Source organism: Tubulanus polymorphus, chromosome 8 (assembly GCF_964204645.1).
Source record: "Tubulanus polymorphus chromosome 8, tnTubPoly1.2, whole genome shotgun sequence".
NCBI lineage: Eukaryota > Metazoa > Nemertea > Palaeonemertea > Tubulaniformes > Tubulanidae > Tubulanus > Tubulanus polymorphus.
In genome coordinates, this window is record NC_134032.1 from 10,051,662 (window position 1) to 10,071,588 (window position 19,927).

Sequence of the window (19,927 nt, forward strand, 5' to 3'; positions counted from 1 at the left end):
ATTATACCAATCGCAATTGTAAAATAAAAATGAGATAGAACCTAAGTTAAAATTCTGGCCATTAATTATTATTACTAATTTTTAGTCAGTGCCGAACTTTTACTTTTCCAACAATAATGAGGGGTGGTAGGTAGTCATGCAATTCAAGTCACCATTTATTACACGTTACTTCTGTGTTGTTGAAAATCTCGCGAGTCCTCGACTAAACCCCAATGAACAATGTGATCTGTGTGCTGGCCACAAATGCACACAGATCACACTACACTACCCATTACACACTCCAGTACCCACAGCTTTCATATTTCCATCCAAATATTTAGTGGCTTTCTTCCTGGATTCCTGGAAGTACGGGCAGAGTAAAAAGTGATATTCATCCCCCACTGCCTCTAAATCACACTTTTGGCACAGCCTATTGGCACGGGATATTCCACGCCACCGCCCAACTTCCACCGGTAGCCTGTGAGCTGAGCATCTAAATCTACATAAAGTTAACTGGTCCATAGGAGTTTACATAATATAAGGAGACGATCCAGAGAATATAGACGAACGACGGTATTTGCAATGATTAATCTGTCTTTATTTTGTATATGTGGTGGCTGATTGCAACCCTCATCCTTAGGCAGCGACAGTGGATTCGGATGGACGGACAAACGATTGGAAAGGAGAGGAGGATAGGGCAAGTAGAGACGGACGGACGGACGGACGGGCGGGCGGGCGGATGGACGCGATGGTTGTTATAACCTATGTACTACAACTATTTTCATTATAGAATATTCTGACTTAATAAGTCTTGTTGTGAACTGTGCAGTAACAAATTGATAAACAGTACTTAACACAAATATATAATCCTGAAAACTTTGAACAGCCAACAAAATGTGAAAACTGTCAATTGAATAACCGCCTTAACAAGAGCAGCGATTATCATTTCTCCTCGTTTTTTTTTTGTGCGCAAACCAACCAAGCAGGGTGTTTAAAAACGGCAATTTGCAAATAAGCGATTACACAATCGTATTTACAGTGGTCGTTTGGGGAACGTCTAATTACGCCGGTCGGATTTGCGTTTTTAATGTATTTGTGTTAATCGAGGCCCGTCACGTGATTGGGGGAGCAATCAAACGAAATTGCCGGGCTATTTATTTTGCGAAACAAACCCGACCTCGTTGGGTGTGTAATTCCGACCGTTTGTCATTATTGTTCTAATTTGCAGGAGGGAGGTTTCCATTGGAAATGAAAGGGAGCGAAGGAGTGGTAAATTAGGGCGAGGGAGTGTGAGATGAGGGGAGGGCGATTGGAAAGGAGAGGGGGATAGGGCAAGCAGAGAAGGATCTCAGTTTTAAACTGGGAGACTAGAACCCGAGGGTCTAAAGCAATCCACCAATTTAATCTGTGCATAATTTTAAATAGTTTGAATACCGCGTTTCTTCGTTTGTGGTGTTCACCGATATCGTCTATTTGACGGTTTACTGGAAATAGGCTTAGCCGGATGTTCGGGATTCATACGGTTACTCTACCGTGGCAACGATGTTGAGGCCGACATAGCTGTCTAGGACGACAGGCGAACTTCGAGTTCTATTCGGTTTTTTACACTTTCTGCGTTTTTAACGGAAATTTCTTTAAATTGGAACTTTTGCAATCGAGGAACAAGGTGTACTCGTTAGAAGTCAGTCATCTTAGATTCAATGAGAAATACTTATGCCACTCTGGCACTTGAGTTTCCGCTAGGTGGCGATAGTGAATCAGCTCTCTCACTTCTTTATCATTCCGGTCCCTTGTGAATACGTATAGTATAGCTGTACAGCAACTTGTGAATCTTTGTTTGTACATAACATACATTCTGTGTTCATTATTTTTGTCTTCCTTTTTTTCTCCGTCTATATTCTTTTTATATTCTTTGTTATGTTTTATAATTGCAAATACTTCTTGATGTACCCCTGCATACCTCCCGTTGAAGTGATGTGCGTAAGTATGCATGAAGATGAGTAAATAAATGAAAAAATTCGGTGAGATATATCAAATAATACAACTGTAGCAATTGAGGACGCGAGTGAGAAGTCAGTACCCGATTATTGCCTGTATGGACACATCGTGAAAAGGAATTGCTGCTGAGTTAATACTGTGACATCCCTCTTTCCTGAATCATTGAAAAGAACGTATGAGATCTACCCGGTACTATTTTTTGCACGAAATATCATGTCATCAGTGAGCCAGTGGTTATACGGTTTGTCCTATATGCGCAACAGACGTTCCGCGTCTGTGCAGTAGACCTTATTTACTGGGACCGGCCAAATCGGTCGAACTTAGCGATGTCCGAGTTCAGGATTGAAAAGAATAAAATAGCATATCAGAAAATCAATAAATCAAATTTTTTGAGTCAATAACTTTTCGAATTGGCCATATCCGCCAGTACAAAGTCATTTATGCAAATATAGCAGTTTTGTGTACAACTACATACGTACAACATATACATAATACATCATAATATTAACAATAATTACACTTGTAATAATAATACATTTAGACGCTATTAGCAATTTCAGGAGGGTGCAATTATCATTCTTAGTTCCCGTTATCAACAACCACCAAGCGCCCACTCGCTGAGGCGGACTTTGACACTAATTGTCCTCAACTACCAGACGGCATCGTTAGGCTCATTATCGCCGGGAGTAATTTTCGTTCTCGTTTGTTTCGGTAATTTTTCGTTCGCCGTACACACGACGTCAGTTTGGTCTCTTTGTTTCGGAGGACATCGACGCTGATTCTATTCTTGCCAGTCACACACACATAGCCGGATTTTGTCATCGCAGACGAAGCCTTCAGGTTGGTAAATATTTTTATTTTGCTCTGGAAAAGAGAAGTCAATTGATTAGTTGATGTTTAGGCGGAAATTAATCTATTCAACATGTATATCTGCGACTCTTAAATTACCAGCCACGAGCGATCTTATGCATAATTCTAGCAGAAAGGCGGACACCACATCGTACCTCCTGCCATATGGTGCTGTTAGTTGAGTTAATTTTTATACATTATTGGCGCCTGGAACACCAGGAGCACGTCTCATAAAGAGGCATAAACTTTAGATTTGGTAATATTTGTATTGTTTGGCTTTATTACTGAACACGAAAAGTCAATTGACGAAGAGTTGATTCAGATTAAAACGATCTTGTATAGGTAAGGCTCAAACCTAAGACCTAAGACCAGTCTAAAGAAAATGTTCTATCTTACAACTTGAAACCAGTCAAAGTTAGTCTATATGTTTATTGTCAATATTCCCAAATATAATCAGTTTTAAGTTTTATTATTTTGGTTCTATGCTTAAGCTAACAGCTTAACTAAACACAAGCCTATCAGCTCATATTGATTGCACATAAAGTCATGATTCAAGATCACTATAGGACCTAGGCCAAGACTGGGCTGGCTCAAGTCTGACAGATCTAAACCCAGTACTTCAGATTACCAACAGGCCCTTTCCCTGTTCCTAAGTTTTATGAGTTAGATCAATACGAAGTAAGACTTGCCCCTTTACGTAGAAAGCTATTCCATGCAGTGTAAGATTTTGAACTTATACTGTTTTTCGTTTTTTTTTCTTCCATGTTACGCTCTACCAGGATGTCGAAATTGTTGGCGTTGATGTTTGTCTGTGGACTCGCGGTCCACGCGCATGCCTGTAAGTATAATCATAATGATGATGATGATAATTTCAGTGGTAATGCTAATTATCTTGTTAGTATCATCGAAATGAAATAGTGTAAAACAACATTTCACGAGTAAGAAAATAGAGTTCGGTGTTATGACCATGAACCTTTGTTTTCAGTCGTCGCTGACAGGCGCTGACGATTGCAACGTCAGTGATTTCCCCCTTTACTCTGCTCTCTCTCTCTCCCTCCTCTCGACACTCACCTTTAGATCGCCTTGCTTCCCTTGTCGCCCTTTCTTTCCTCTTCCCTGTTTCCCTACAAACACATGTCTGTTTCTCACCTCCTCTCATCTCTCCTCTCCCAACTTCTCACCTCCTCACGCTATCCCTCCTTTCACTATCTCACTCACTTTACCCTCTTCGCCATCTCGTTCCCCTTCTCTCTCTCGTCGGCTTCTTCTCGTTTCTGTTCTCATTTTTCTTTGTTATTCACATCATGACCCGACATTTCGACGAAGAAGCCGTTTTTTAACGCTTAACGTATCATGAAATATTTACTTTCAGTTATTGCGGGAATTCAACAAAGTATGTAAGTAATTCAAGACTTCGACGACGACGATTCTCCTCAAAAATGATAAATATCAACAACATTTTAATTCACCAAAGACTGGACTGCATGCAATATTTCGTTTTGTTTCAGGGATGAAGCGAACGGAATTTCTAAAAGAATTGCAGAATTCGCAGAAGAGAAACGCAACAACCAAGATAGGTACATACCGAGATCGTTTAAAGTTCTAAATCGAACTGATTCTATATTCTATAAAAATCCCCCCACATAATGGCATCACGCTCCCAGAAACGATGGCTGCCAACTTGAACTGTCAATCAATTACTTATACTTTGTTAAATGGCTACTTTTGAAGAAGTCATGGGGTGATAACTTTTTTGTTACGTTCCCATCATTTTTATGATTTAATAAGTTCGGTTGACATAGCGGCCATCATTTTGTTGGCCATATTATCTTTCCGCCAGTTGGTATCATTTCGTTTTCATTCGTGATTTTAAACCTATTTGATTGAAGACAAAAGGCCGCAGAATTATTCAAACGAAAAGCTGGAACGTTTTCTATTGATTTTTGACAGCTCTTCGGCCGAAGACGAAAGCGAAGAATTATTCAAAAGAATAGCTGAGAGTTTACAGGCGAGTTTTCAATCCGAGAACAACGATGACGAGAAACGAACAGTGTAAGCTTTGGGTTCGAGCCCCAGTTCCAACAGCACATAATTTATTAACTTTTTGTAATTTTTTGTTACATTTCAATTTCTTAATGACAAACCCCGTGTTTGTAATATCTGAATCCACAAATCCCCCTATGACATCATCGTTGTGATTCGTCGAAATGATAAGATGGAGCCTGGAGGCTGAAAATAAGATGAACCCCATTTCGATTTAGAGATTAGAATGTCTCATGTAAGTCCAATGGAATATTTGATGCCTCTTATGAGATACGTATCTATATCCTCTCATTTTAGGGGCAAAACGGACAGTGGAGAAGAAAATGCTGAGAAACGGGATGCAGATTGTTGTTGGTAAGAATCTATCAATGCACTAAACCTCATTGATTACCAAACAACATTAGAAAAGCGAATGCCGTATAAAAAGTTGTTCAGAAATAACGTTACATGACGCATGAGGGCTGCAATATAACATTTGTAGTAAAACAAGTCAGAATTTCTCTAAAAAGTGTTATTAGTTGAACTTACGTACCGAGTTCGAACCCCACTTTAACAGTCCCATTTCTGACTTCCTGACATGTTATTCTCTCCTTTTGGAAATTATACAGGGGTTCACAGGAAGAGGAAGGTACCGGTTTAGTGAAAAGATTAGCCGACAGTCTGCAGGCGTCGTTAAAAGAGGCAGAAGCACAAAACCCGTAAGTTTCGGGACCCCAGTTCAACCAACTACTAAAAACCCCATTTAGATCGATTGCAAATGTCGTACACAACACATTTCGTTAGCATCGATGTCCTAATGCACACTTAACCGTCTATAGTGGATATAAATTATGTATAGCTTGCCTGCAGTGAAATCCTCCTGTCACAGTCGTCTGAAAGCCCATTTCGATTTAGAGATTTTGAGGAGTCTTAACTGTCAAAATTTCGAACTTTTAATTGAACAGTGCTAACAATGAAACCTTGAGATATCTGCAATATCGATTTATTCGGGCTCGGCTTCGGACAGTAGCATCGTAGGCTAATTTCTAGGCTAGAAACATTGATATCTTGTTTCTCCATTTGGCTAGCTTAAAAGTTGACCCGGCCAACCACCTATTTACCTTGTAGATTACTTTAAAAAAAATCATGACCGAGTCTCAGATCCGACAAAAACGAATTGATCACACAAATTGCATTTTACAAAATTACCCGGCCGATTCGGAGAAACAACATGTCATTTTTGTTTAGCCTTACAAGACTAGGCTGATAATTTTCATCAAAAAGGCACGCCATTCCTCAGGAGTTCCTCCTTATTCACTGGAAACTATATCCCGATAATTTTCCAGAATGCACTCTGCATCAGGATTTCATTTATCGGATTAGAAATTGCACCAAAAAGCAGTAAATGTTCAGGGGAACTCCCTCGTTTGTCATGGATTATGTTATGCCCCGTTTAGCTCAGCTGTGACCGAAGGTCAGCGGAGCCGATGGGTTATGGGATTATCCGTCGTCGTCGGTCGTCTGTCCGGCCGTCAACTTTGGCTTCAATTCGCTACTAGTCCTACAGTTTTAAAAAGATCAATTCCAAATTTAGTGTGAATGTTCTATGGACCAAAGCCTATAAAGTCATAGACCCATTTTTTATTTGTCCCCCAGGGGCGCCCCTGGGGGTGGAGTTTCTGTCTATTCAAATCGCTTCTAGTCCTACAGTTTTAATCAGATCAAGTCCAAATTTGGTATGAATGTTCTATAGACCAATAACTACAAAACAAAGTACAGAGCCCTTTTAGGAATTGGTATGCAGGTTCTATTTCGTCAAATCACACAGCGGAGCTATGTAAGCCGATAGACTCCTTGTTATAAGTTGTGCTACCCTCAACAGTGTTCCCTGGAACGCTCCTGGTACTGGACAGCGGAGACGCCGAATTTTGTTGAGTTAATCAATCAGTTAAACAAATAACCTCAAATATCCATGATTTCTTCGTCTTATCTTTACAGAGATTCAGGGGAAGAAGAGGAGAAACGAGCGCCGTAAGTATTGGGTTCGAACCCCAAATCAAACAGAATAGAATAGACATTGAGGTCCCTTTATGATATCATCAAATTGTGACATTTTACAGCGATTCACAGGAAGAGGAAGGTGCCGATTTAGTGAGAAGAATTGCCGATAGCCTACAGGCGTCGTTACAAGACGTGGAAAAACAAAACCCGTAAGTTTTGGGACCCCACTTTAAAAAACTACTAAAGATTCCATTTGAATGGATTTGACAAATCGGACATTTACCGTGCCAACGGCTATTTTGCAAATGTCGTACAGTACACAACAAATTTTAGTTTGCATCCATTTCCTAATGCACAATTTTACCGTCAGTGGATATATCATATAGCTTGCCTCGAGTGAAATCCTCGGTTGCCACAGTCGCCTGCAGTGTCCTTGTTGTAAACTTCAAGAGTCGGTTGCATCCTTACCGTCGGTTAAAATGTTAAGCTTAAACCGCTGGTTCAATCACTTAACCAATGATTTTAGATAACCAATGGGGTTATGCGAAGTTCTTAACACGGTTATCTCCGCCAGAAGTTTTGGAAAAGTGGCCCTTTTGCTAATGTTTTTGTCATATCCTATAGTACTGTCCTTTTCGGGTTACTCTGCCCCACCCCAAAAAATTAATATGCTGGTACGCCCCTGGAACCTATTGGGTTACGCGAAGTTCTTAGCCGGTGGTTGAGAACATATTCTGTACTGGTTAATCAGATCAACTAAGTGCAACCGGCCTCAGGTTATCCCAATTGACCTCTCTAATCCCATTATCGTCGTTGCAATTCGTCCGACAGTTATAGAAATGAACTGATCACAAATTGCCAAATTACCCAGCCGATTTGGAGAAACAGCGTAATTTTTCCTTAGCCTTACACGACGAGGCGGATTAATTTCAACGAGAAGGCTCACCATTCTTTAGGATTTCATTTTATTGCCTAAAAACTACATCTACAATGCAGTAAATTTTCTAGAATGCACTCTGCATCGGGACTTCATTTATCAATTATCGCTATATGAATTAATTCATCATTATTATTATTATATCATTATCATCTGGAAATTGCACCAATAAGCAGTAAATGTTCAGGGATACTCCCTCGTTTGTCATGGATTATGTATGCCCTTTTTATAAGTTGTGTTCCCCGGAACGCCCCTGGTTTACTGTACAGCAGAGACGCCGAATTTTGTGAGTTAATCAATCAGTAAAACACATACTTAACCCTGAAATATCCACGATTTCTTCGTCTGATTTTTACAGAGATTCAGAGGAAGAAGAGGAGAAACGAGAGCTGTAAGTATTGGGTTTGAACCTCGATTCAAACAGAATAAAATAGACATCGAGATGGTCCCTCTATGATATCATCAAATTACCCGTAACACGCATCCTGAAAGATGACTGCTTCTATTGAATTTTATCTTAACTTGATGTGTCTGTTAAAATGAATTGCTAATGCCATAATAGACGTTTGCTAATGTAATGATAGACGTTACAGGTAATTTTCAATGATGTGTTTATGTTCGGTTTTAGACCCAGTCGCCCGATGGATCCGTTCAAACGTGGCCTCGAAAAACTCGTCGACGATGCAAAACGAAAAGCGGAAGAAAATGCAATCGAGTCGAAATCGGAAGACATTTTCAAACGCCAGGCAGAGGCGATGGCTGACGTCATTAGCATCAAACGATCCCTAGAAAAGAGGTACGTAAAGTTGAGTAGTCCAAACTTAAAAGTTTCCAGATTTCAAGAATTCAAAAATATATCTTAACAAGATAACTAGATTTATTGATGCCTTGAAGAAAAACGTATGTATTGCTTCGTGTGTCGACAATATATAATATAATTTCAATTAAGTAATTCTAAGGATCAATGAAGTTATTTTGGATTTCAAAATATCGATAATTGAATTGGATTGACCGGCAACCGTGATGACGTAGTGCGCATCCTGTCAAAAATTATTGAAATTTATCAAAAATAAAATAAGAGTTACGAAATATAATTACAAAATAAATGCCAAGATTCATAATTGTAATTGTTGTTTTGCAACGCCAGTGTTGATGACGTAGTACACATCTACTCGCACAGAACTCCTTGAATATCGCATATAGGTATCATGAAAATAATTATAACGGTTTTTACGGCGTCAAAAACAACATAAAAGAGAACAACTTTTACAGAGCAAAAAGTACGATGATATGCATTTTAAAATGCTCATTTAGTAGCATTTGATGTACAGGTACGCCAGGTGAGCGATTGTGGGAGAGCTTGTTTTTTTCAGGTATCCGCACATGAAACTGAACATCACAGATGCAACCATTACACTTTATTTCTTTCATCAGGGAATCGGAACTCGAGAAAATTCTGGAAGGCGCCGAAGAAGACGCGAACGTGGCTGACGACCAACCAGACGACATCGTGGTGGACGCTGATAAACGAGCTTGTCGTGGTTACGGTAAACCGTGCTCCGGTACGGTCTTTAAAAAGTGCTGCGGTAAACTGCTGTGTCACAAGCCACACGCTAACAGGTTCGGCACGTGCGCCATGTGCAAAGGTTTCGAATCGATCTGCTGGAAGGATTCTGAATGTTGTCTCGGGTATACGTGTAGTTGGTTCAGATGCAAACCCGTTTAAATTTGGAGAAGGCGTTAGGTCCTGATTTCATAGACGGGTCGGGTCCAGTTCCACAGTTGTTAGTGTTAAATTTGACTGTAGACTATTAAAGTCGTAAGGGCCAGTTTCGCTTTACTCTGGATCCAGATCCTCAGTTCTGTGTTAATTTCATCCAGTTCCACGTTGTTACTTTACTTTGACTCCAGGTCTTTGAAACAGGAACCTGCATCTTTAAAAGCTGTATATATCAATTAAAATCAAAGATGAAAAATTCATATTTCATTCCAAAATTGAAATCAGAGTATAGATATTTAACCACCAGAGTATCAGAATCCTACGTTTTTGTAACAGCCTTTTTGAATGGTCAGCATCTAAGGCATTTAAGATATTCGACCAATTCGATGATTATTTATAAAAGCCCGATTTCTTACTTTCGTGGTTATGATGAAATGTCTGATTTCTACGTTTTGTCTGTGGATTAAGCTCGGTGTCTCTCTTTTCTTTAAAAGCGTTTAGTTTGAATATTTGAATATAGTAGATAACTAGTCCGTAAGAAGTTTATATTCAGAAATATCTAGAAAATAAAGATTATCGTAAAAAAGAGCCTCGTTGCGTTCACTAGCAATCAGCGGAAGGGGTTTGAATTTCAACGACTGTCAGATTTTTTTTACCGGTACGTGTATCTGGCCCGGTGACGGGAAGTTATTGATATGAGAAACGTGTGTGAGTGTGCGGAGTATATCCCCTCTTCTTATAACTGTGGCGGGAGTAAATAACTGCCACAAACATATTCTTGGTAAATTCCGCCGCAGCTGCGAGGACAGTGAACGGCTAGATATAAGGGCATTAGCGTTCTTGGTGATATAGTATAAAGATGGAAAATATCGTTTGATATTCTGTAGAAAACGATACACATGACCTGATCATGCAAACCCCTGTGAACTATGGGACCTTATATGGTCAGAATGGTCTTGAGATACTAGCTATTGTTTTTTTTGTTTCGTCTTCAGACAAGGATTGACCCTATTATTCATTTGAAAGGTCTTGCTGTTGTCTGAGTTTAACGATGACGTTGTCTTCACGGGCATAATACCCAGAGGCACGCGCCTCACAACCGACTTATTCACAACCGAATTTTTTTTCTTGAGCTAGGAACTGCGATATTTCCACTAAACCAGCAGCGGTAAAAACAAAGGAGTTTCTCGATGACACCAGGTGTAATACTATGACGCTATAAATTTTGCCTAAAGACTTGCTGGAAGACGAGAGTCAGTATTGTGGCTGGATGGGCCCTCTCGTTTTTCCCGCTGGTGTTGATTCTTACGGATCGCTTCTTTTGGCAAACACTCACCCTCCCTATAGCTATCTTTGTTGCCTCCATCTACATCCGTTCGCCAAAGTCATTTCCTCCCAATACTCTATAGTGGACGAGTATACAGGAGCAGTTGATGTCACCGGAGAAACATCCTCCCTCGGCAGGGATTCGAACCTGATGACATCGCACGAATCCCTGCCACACTAGACCGGGTGCGCAGGTACATGCGCGGCTTTGCCACGCGAAAATTTGAGGTACCAATCAGATTGCTCGTTGTATAATCGCTGAGGTAAATTTCACGGAATAACTATAAATGGGAAAACCCGGGCTAAAATAAAACGAAATATCTGATTGGCTAATAATGACTAACGCATCGATGCCATCAGGTTCGAATCCCTGCCGGGGATGATGCCGGGAAACGGATACTAACTTGCCTGAACGATGCTTGACAAGAGAAATGTCATACTACTAGCTCCTGAATCTGGAATCGGACCTGCTTACCAGGGGAGAGTCATCAGGACTCCATCAGACGCCAATTAAGGCGTGGTTGTGTTTGTGTGTGAATAATGTATGCGTGCGTGTGTTCGTGACATGGTCAGCAAACAACACGAGGACTCAAAACAGCCACATCGCCCTGACAAAAATATTCTTATATAAATCTTCCTGAGCGTTATTTGTCTATGAATCCGATGTGAATTACTGAAACGCGTGTTACGAGGCAATTCGTTGTCGACAACAAGTTTTAATAAAGTTGTCAACGACGATTATGTCGCTTCTGGTATCGAGTTTATCACGCGAAAACACGTGTTACTTTAATAAGCCAATATCCATCGGATCCGACAGTGATTCAGAATATTTTCAATAACGCACCTGGTCTATTTGTGTGGAGCTACATTAATCGATTAATAATATTACCAATATACTGATCGATAAAAGAGATTAAAAGGCACAAATTTGTATCCAAATGATATCGATCATAAGTTGTTCTCCTTCGTCACCACGCATTTGACGTCAATCGATTTTTAAATATTCGCATCTGATTGGACACTGGCGTTAAGGTAGGACGACTCGTCCTCTTCTGATTGGACAGTGTACGCGCAGTTTTGCCTATAAACTTACCGGCTCTGCTCTTTTTCGCTATTCACGCTACGTATTGAAAGATTCTACATTGTTGCGGTGAAATTGAAAGTAAGTTTGTGTCTTAAATTCATTCAGGTCGCCTAAAACAACTAAGCCGTTATTTCTAAGCGTTACTCAACGTATGCAGTCGATCTCAAATTCTCATTCAAAATCTATTCGTTATTTTTTTCATATTCAATGAATGACAAATGAAAATTGATCCATGTATGGTCGATTGAAATCGATATGACCTATTACTATGCGTGCCTTTTAGTAGTTGGGCCCTCAACCGAATTCATTGTAATAATTCGAAGCTGAATCTGCACTGCTAGAAATTATTAGTTAAATAAACGGTGTGAAATTAAACTAAAGGAGTATAATCATAATCTATGGTCGACACAATCGAGGACAGTTTATACCGAAAAAAAATTTTAATTTTTGAAAAATCACATCATCGATTTAAGCTAAATGTTTCCCACCGAATTCGCTAATTTCATTCTACTCTTCATCGTTTCATTTTTATTTCGTATCCTCAGAATCTACAAAGATGGCATCGACAAAAGTCATTTGTTTGTTCCTCATGATGGCGATACTGGTCTTACACGTGACTGAAACTGGTAAGTTCATATACCGGGGCGCTCTAAATCGACGACTTAATTACTCCATTGATTCTCTTAATGACATCATCAAATTGTGTTCCTTACACTTCCTGTAAATATGGTAGTTTCCATGAATGTAGCAGTCATCTTTTCTTGAAGTATCTAAAAGGCACATTTTGATGATGCCATATGGTCACAGCCATATTTGCGAGGAAAGGGTCTTTTGGGTATTACACTCTTAGCACAAAGGGTTCTTCGGGGGTTCTTTGAAGAACCCGAGGGTTATTAGAGTTCAAATCTTCGGTAATATAGAATGCAGATGACGTCATGGGACGGGCCGTCTTTAATTCACTTTCAAAATGACGTCATCTGCGAGCACGTCATCACTCTCGTCAAAGAGTGTTTTTCAAATTATATCTTTTGAATTCCTTTCTTTTAACTACAGCCGGTGAACTGAGATCACGCGATGAAGGTGCAGTAGGGGGTAAGAAGCATTTTTCATCTAAGAAAGTCGGAGAAAAATATATAATTTGATTTACTCTTCAGATATATAAAAAGATAAATATTCTTAAGAATATCTAATTGAAAAAATTCTGACGCAGGAAAGACATTCTATCATTGCCATTTTAAAAATCATTCAAAATGGCCGCCGTTGAAAATGATAAACATTTATAGAAATCAGTTTGTCTGTGTTTTTGTTTTCACGCAGAAAATAAATTAGTATATAATAAGTATATAACCCCGTACATTACCGTAGTATCCTCGGGCAAGTCACTTATCCTCATTGCGTCTCTCCACCCAGGAGTAAATGGGTACCTGGCCTGATAGATGACTGATACATGGAAATAGAGTGATAAGGCTGGGAGTGCATTTAAACTAGACTCTGTTTGCGATACCTGCGCTATATTAATGACATTATTATCATTATTATTATCAATTATGTTTCTGGAAGCTACATAAAATAGATATAACTTTCGTCGGGCTGGTGCCACCCCTGCTGGTATCAAAATTAAAATTTCATTTTCTCTGCTGAGAACAATTAATAAAAGATTACACAAAAAAAATGATTGTTACAATACTAGACCAACACGGGATGAACCAAGTTGGCTGCGACCAAATAGGGGGAGGGGGTCCAGTGCCCTGTGGAAACCTTGGACCCAATACTATTTTTCTGGCATTTATTCCCTATAGGTGAGGAACCGGTAGAATCACAAGAATCTTCGCTGTCCTCGGAATCGGCATTATCTTCAGAATCGGCAGAATCGGCAGAATCGACAGAATCGTCAGAATCGGCAGAATCGGCAGAATCTTCAGAATCGGCAGAATCGTTAGAATCGACAAGCATCAGCAGTGAGTAGGATAGGCGCCCCAAAAGGATAAGCCCAAAATTTTTTTCGTATTCTGAAAATGCATTTCTATGTACGGACTTTTTTCTGCCTTTTTCTGGAAACTACAGAAAAGAGATATAACTTTCGTCGGGCTGGTGCCACACCTGCTGGTATCAAAATGCAAAATTTCATTTTCTCTGCTGAGAACAATTTAAAAGATTACACAAAAAAAATGATTGTTACAATACTAGACCAACACGGGATGAACCAAGTTGGCTGCGACCAAATAGGGGGGGGGGGGGGGTCCAGTGCCCTGTGGAAACCTTGGACCCAATACTATTTTTCTGGCATTTATTCCCTATAGGCGAAGAACCGGTAGAATCACAAGAATCTTCGCTGTCGGCGGAATCGGCATTATCTTCAGAATCGGCAGAATCGACAGAATCTTCAGAATCGGCAGAATCGTTAGAATCGACAAGCATCAGCAGTGAGTAGGGTAGGCGCCCCAAAAGGATAAGCCCAACATTTTTTTCGCATTCTGAAAATGCATTTTTATGTACGGACTTTTTTCTGCCTTTTTCTGGAAACTACAGAAAAGAGATATAACTTTCGTCGGGCTGGTGCCACACCTGCTGGTATCAAAATGCAAAATTTCATTTTCTCTGCTGAGAACAATTTAAAAGATTACACAAAAAAAAATGATTGTTACAATACTAGACCAACACGGGATGAACCAAGTTGGCTGCGACCAAATAGGGGGGGGGGGTCCAGTGCCCTGTGGAAACCTTGGACCCAATACTATTTTTCTGGCATTTATTCCCTATAGGCGAAGAACCGGTAGAATCACAAGAATCTTCGCTGTCGGCGGAATCGGCATTATCTTCAGAATCGGCAGAATCGACAGAATCTTCAGAATCGGCAGAATCGTTAGAATCGACAAGCATCAGCAGTGAGTAGGGTAGGCGCCCCAAAAGGATAAGCCCAACATTTTTTTCGTATTCTGAAAATGCATTTTTATGTACGGACTTTTTTCTGCCTTTTTCTGGAAACTACAGAAAAGAGATATAACTTTCGTCGGGCTGGTGCCACACCTGCTGGTATCAAAATGCAAAATTTCATTTTCTCTGCTGGGAACAATTTAAAAGATTACACAAAAAATGATTATTACAATACAAGACCAGCACGGGATGAACCAAGTTGGCTGGGTTACAGTGCCCTGTGGAAACCTTGGACCTAATACTATTTTTCTGGCATTTATTCCCTATAGGCGAAGAACCGGTAGAATCACAAGAATCTTCGCTGTCGGCGGAATCGGCAGAATCTTTAGAATCGGCAGAATCACCAGATTCCCCAGAATCGCCAGAATCTTCACAATCGGCAGAATCGGCACGGTCGGCAAGATCGACAAGCCTCAGCAGTGAGTCGGGTAGGTGCCCCAAAAAGGATAAGCCCAAATTTTTTTTCGTATTCGGAAAATGCATTTTTTATGTACGGACTTTTTCTGCCTTTTTGGGGCGTTCGTCATAACCCCTTTAACCACCAACGCTATACTGGCCTTGTAAGATGCAATCCAGAATGTACATACCATTTTCAATGTCAGATTGATTGTAGAACAAAGGCTAGCTTCAATTGGTCTCAAATCTAAGCCTTGACTGTTGTTGAATAGAGGAACCAAGACCTGCGTGTATCAACGTTAACCCTTTTTCATTTACAAAATAAAGAATTCTTTAACAGAATCAAATTCGAAAAACGTTAAAAATGTACATAATAGAATATATTTCTTTTTCCCACCACTCAAAGCGTCGAGCCAGGGAGATTAAGGGAAGAACTCAGAACCACAAAATATCAATAAGATCTTCAAAAAGGTAACATTAGCACACGAAGACTTCATCAAGACTTTTACTTTGATAACGAATTAAATTACGATTGTACTCGATTGATATTTCATCATCCCTTCGTATAAACATAATTATGACGTCATCATCTACTCGTTTGCATAACAAAAAAATCCGGTAGGTGTCTCCACGTTACGAGTGCGCTGAGCGGGCATTTCAGTATCACGCGGGAAGCGCATATGCAGTAGTAACCAATTGCAGATGATATTAATGACATCAAGGAATCTAGTGATTAGAGATTAGAGATCCGAAAGAAAAGTCTTTCTGAATGTATGTTCCATGATAGCGGTAGATCAACAGGATGTCGACGAAACTATGAATCGAAACCTTACAACATGATATTTTTATTTTTCCAGCAACAGACTTGGCCGCCATTTGAAAATTCAGAGATATCAATTCTAGATACAAAAATAGTCGAAACTATGTATAACATTTCGAAATAGAGAAGCTACCGACAAAAAAGTTTTCCTCAATTGATTAGCTAGTTTTTTCACGTACGTCCTTCGTTTAACTGGTGTTGTAATGAGCATCCCGAACAAAAGAAAAACGAACTTGTTCGAACAAAGGATTCACTTCTAAGAGATCGTACCTAGCAGTGATTCCACTGCCGGGGGTTCACTGCCGATAAGAACGCTATTTACGGCAATTAACCTAAGTACGTATTCAAAGGCCTTACACAAATACAGGTGTAAGACCCGTGACTGAGGGACTCGATACTGAGAGACTCGATATGTTACGAAGGAGAATACAGTCTCGAATCGAACTCTTCATTGAGTTATTTCTGAATCCCAGATTATAGCTGCGATCACACGAATGTTTTAATTCCGTGCCAAATTTGGCTCGGAACGTCACTGTTCACACTGGTGCGTAATGGGCCCGTGCCCGGATTTGATTCACTCGGGGCTTTGTTAAGTATTGTTAAGTATTAGCCTCGATCACACGAGTGTTTTGGATCCGGAACAATTGTACACTCGGTTGCCAAATGGGCCTGGGCCAAATTTGCCCCTACCAAAAACGTCGGAACCTGGCCCGAACCAAATGTTAGCACGGGACAATGATTGCGTGTGTATTGCAACTGGTTCCAGATGTGACTCACTTCACTTTGTTTGAGCATTGTTTAGTATCGCGTGAATGGTTTGCGCGTGAACGCGCGCTTTCCAACAAGGCACGGGCCAAATTTGGCTTGAGCCTGATCCGTTCCAATTTGGCCCGGGCCAAATCGTCTCCAAGTGATCGCGGCTTAAATCAGCGCCCGTCGATTGCGAATTAATGGCTTGTTGGTTCAAATCGACTGGGCCCAGTTACGCGCTAGCCACGGGTATCGGTGGGTTTAATTCCACGTCAGTTCCGGCTCGGGTTTGACTATTTCACATGGCTCAGGATGACCTTTAAAAATGGCGGCTTTTTCAATCGGATTTACGTCGTGTCAAGAGGGTCCAGAGGGGTTAGGGTATAAAGGTCCCAGGGAGTTAGGATTCCAGCAGTTCGGCCCCGTGGCTCAGTTAGCAGAGAATTACGCTCGCACTCTCCGATATTTTTGAGGTCGAATCCCAATTTTCGTTGTTGTTCTTTGGAATTTTCTAAGTTTGATATAAAGGTCATCATGAGCCACGCGAAATAGTGAGACCCTTCCGGCTCAAGGAATCCACATAGGCGGCTGGAAATTGCGCGACATCGGTGAAGGTTTAACCAACCGTATATAGGTTAGTTATGTATGGTGATCGTATCGTCACCGTCAAGGCTTATCATTCGTTAATTGCACGTGACATTCAACTAAACGTGGCAATGTATTCTTATTCCACGGCCTTTGTATAGAAACTTATTCTCCGCTTCCAGGATCAAGTTTTATCACGGATGGTCATTAGTTCGTTTTTAGCCGTGGTGGCCTTAAATGAATCTGCTTTAGGCTCTTGAACCCTGAATTCAGTCTCACATACTCGCCCTAATCGTCTGTTGCGTTTATACGAGAGATCTGCTATTGGTATCATAAAACGACCCTTTCAGATATTTCGGGAAAGATGGCTGCCTCATTTGATTTGTGGAGGCAGCCATATCTGTATATGAAGTCCAATACAAATCCCCTATGGCGTCAGAATTTCTAATTATCATTATTAATACCATTATTACTACTATCATTATCATTAATATTATCATTATTGTCATCCTCATCCTCCTGGTGACCAACCTCAATCAACAGGCTGATTATTCTGCTGGTACGCAGGTTGGCGCAGACTGACCGGAATAGGTTTGTAAGGCCGGTAGTAGCTAGAAAACTAAGAGATCGTTGTCACTAACGCATTCACTCAACATCAGTATTCGCATAAATATTATCATTTGCATGTTTGTGACTATTGTCATAATAATTATCATTATATTGAACTATCAATTCGATTGCCGCACAATGCACCTTTGATTATTATTATTATTATTATTATTATTATTATTAGTCTATTATATAAAAAAAAATATAAATTTCTTTATGATACAACACGATTACATAATACTGTATCGCGGATACATGCAGATAATTCAGGTATATGAATATATTAAATACATAATATACCAAAGGCAATTGAAAGCCTTTCCACATGGATTTATGAAATACATACATGGCATATATCTATGTGGTCACACTGCACATAGTCAGATTACCCATTTAATAGTTGAAGACGGATAATAAAGGCTTTCCTAAGAAAAGTGGAAAGATTGTATAATTTACTAGTACTGGAAATTAGGTGGATGAATTTTTCTTTGTTCGGATTTGTCCAGTAAGTTCTCGATATATAAGTTAATCTTAAGCCAGAGTATGCAGGACATATTAAAGCGAAATGGTATTCGTCCTCAATTTCATTCGGATTACAACATCTGCAAATACGACTAATGCACTATGCACAACGTTCCAGTGCCTTATTTCAAGTACAGCCTGTTGACTTGCACTGAACCCTTGTAAACGTATTATGTAATTGATTAAAAACATACGTTCGTGAATTAAAAACTATGTATTGTGGTTCACGAAAATGAATAGATGATGAAGTTACTCAAATTGCCGTATAGACTTTCCCTCGACAGACCTATCGAAATTAGTGCGAGTACCAACATGGGGGCCGGGGGACTGTTACAGCGCTTTAACGGTATATATCGCGAGAAGTCAAATACCGATGGCCTTAAACAAACGAGTCTATAATGACATATTGATGAACAGACGGCACGTGACGTCACATCATCGTCCAATACATAGCAATCATAGATTTTTTCCTTCATTACGGAAACAGTAAATATCAAGGCAATTAGTCGGGGCCGTTCTGAGATTAGGTTCAGTCCAGGCGTAATAACGGATCAATTTGTGACTCTCTGTTTATCGATAAAGGGTTTATATACGTGTCCGTACTATCGGTTCGTCTGCTCCGCGAGTCCTGTTCCGTGTAAGCTTCCAAAACCGGTTTATAGCGCGATCTATATCCAGGCACCGGACTTATCGTAAACTGCGTATTAGCTTTATATTCCAGGTTTTTCCGGTTTCATCAATTCCGGTGAAAGCAGAAAATTGTATCACTTTTAACTATGAGCTTCAAGGAAGCCAATTGAGTTAACGTAAGCCGGGCTAAACCAGCAGTTTTTTTTTTAATTCGACTAAGGTCCACAACCGCGGTTGAGCTTTGACCTATCGCGTCTTGAGCGTCAAACCATTGGAAATGAAGTAAAATTACTGTTCACAGTAAAACCTAATCTAGTAAACACCATTTTTGGTTTTAGTGCTAGGCATAAGCCGTATTAGCTCAAGTATTAATATGGGCCTCGCCGGAACATAGAATAACAGGGGTTCCGGCATCAGACAAGGCTTTATTAGTAAAAACCTTAGTTAGTTTTAATTGTATTCATGTTTTATCTATAGTAAATGGCAACAACTATTATATACATTCTATTTTTCTGATTGATAATTGACTTCACTTGACTCGCGTTGCTGGCTCCTGAACAGTTCATTTGGCGCTGGCACCCTCCCCCACGATACTATACTCCCTCTCTATAATGTACGGTTATATCAAATTTATAGGGAAATAACGTCTGATAAATCGTTCGTTAATTTCATCACATGAATGGCGTCCATTATGGAGAAAACGGCGACCGGTCTTCGGGGGACGCGGCGATATATTGAGTTAAAACGCGTAGAGCACTGATGAAA

General features: G+C 40.1%; 2 protein-coding genes across 5 annotated transcripts; both read left to right on the forward strand.

Moving 5' to 3' along the window:
* Positions 1-2,653: 2,653 nt before the first annotated feature.
* Positions 2,654-10,076, forward strand: LOC141910124 (uncharacterized). Of its 2 annotated transcripts, none has more exons than XM_074800840.1 (12): positions 2,654-2,821; positions 3,606-3,664; positions 4,199-4,223; positions 4,335-4,403; positions 4,777-4,878; positions 5,167-5,223; positions 5,478-5,567; positions 6,847-6,879; positions 6,969-7,058; positions 8,145-8,177; positions 8,415-8,582; positions 9,221-10,076. In XM_074800840.1, exons 2-12 carry the CDS (start codon positions 3,607-3,609, stop codon positions 9,510-9,512), a joined length of 1,017 nt encoding a protein of 338 aa, XP_074656941.1. In that variant the 5' UTR covers positions 2,654-2,821; position 3,606; the 3' UTR covers positions 9,513-10,076. The 2 variants fall into 2 exon arrangements, with proteins under 2 accessions (XP_074656941.1, XP_074656940.1); XM_074800839.1 differs by having other exon boundaries at positions 2,658-2,817; positions 9,221-10,075.
* A 1,795-nt stretch (positions 10,077-11,871) lies between these two features.
* On the forward strand, positions 11,872-16,224 carry LOC141909865 (uncharacterized). 3 transcript variants are annotated; one of them, XM_074800522.1, is made up of 9 exons: positions 11,876-11,994; positions 12,462-12,542; positions 12,970-13,008; positions 13,716-13,874; positions 14,217-14,339; positions 14,679-14,801; positions 15,120-15,278; positions 15,653-15,717; positions 16,104-16,224. In XM_074800522.1, the coding sequence occupies exons 2-8, from the start codon at positions 12,473-12,475 to the stop codon at positions 15,670-15,672; spliced, it is 693 nt and encodes a 230-aa protein (XP_074656623.1). In that variant the 5' UTR covers positions 11,876-11,994; positions 12,462-12,472; the 3' UTR covers positions 15,673-15,717; positions 16,104-16,224. The 3 variants fall into 3 exon arrangements, with proteins under 3 accessions (XP_074656625.1, XP_074656623.1, XP_074656624.1); XM_074800524.1 differs by lacking the exon at positions 13,716-13,874 and having other exon boundaries at positions 11,872-11,994; XM_074800523.1 differs by lacking the exon at positions 15,120-15,278 and having other exon boundaries at positions 11,878-11,994.
* The last annotated feature ends 3,703 nt before the right edge of the window (positions 16,225-19,927 follow it).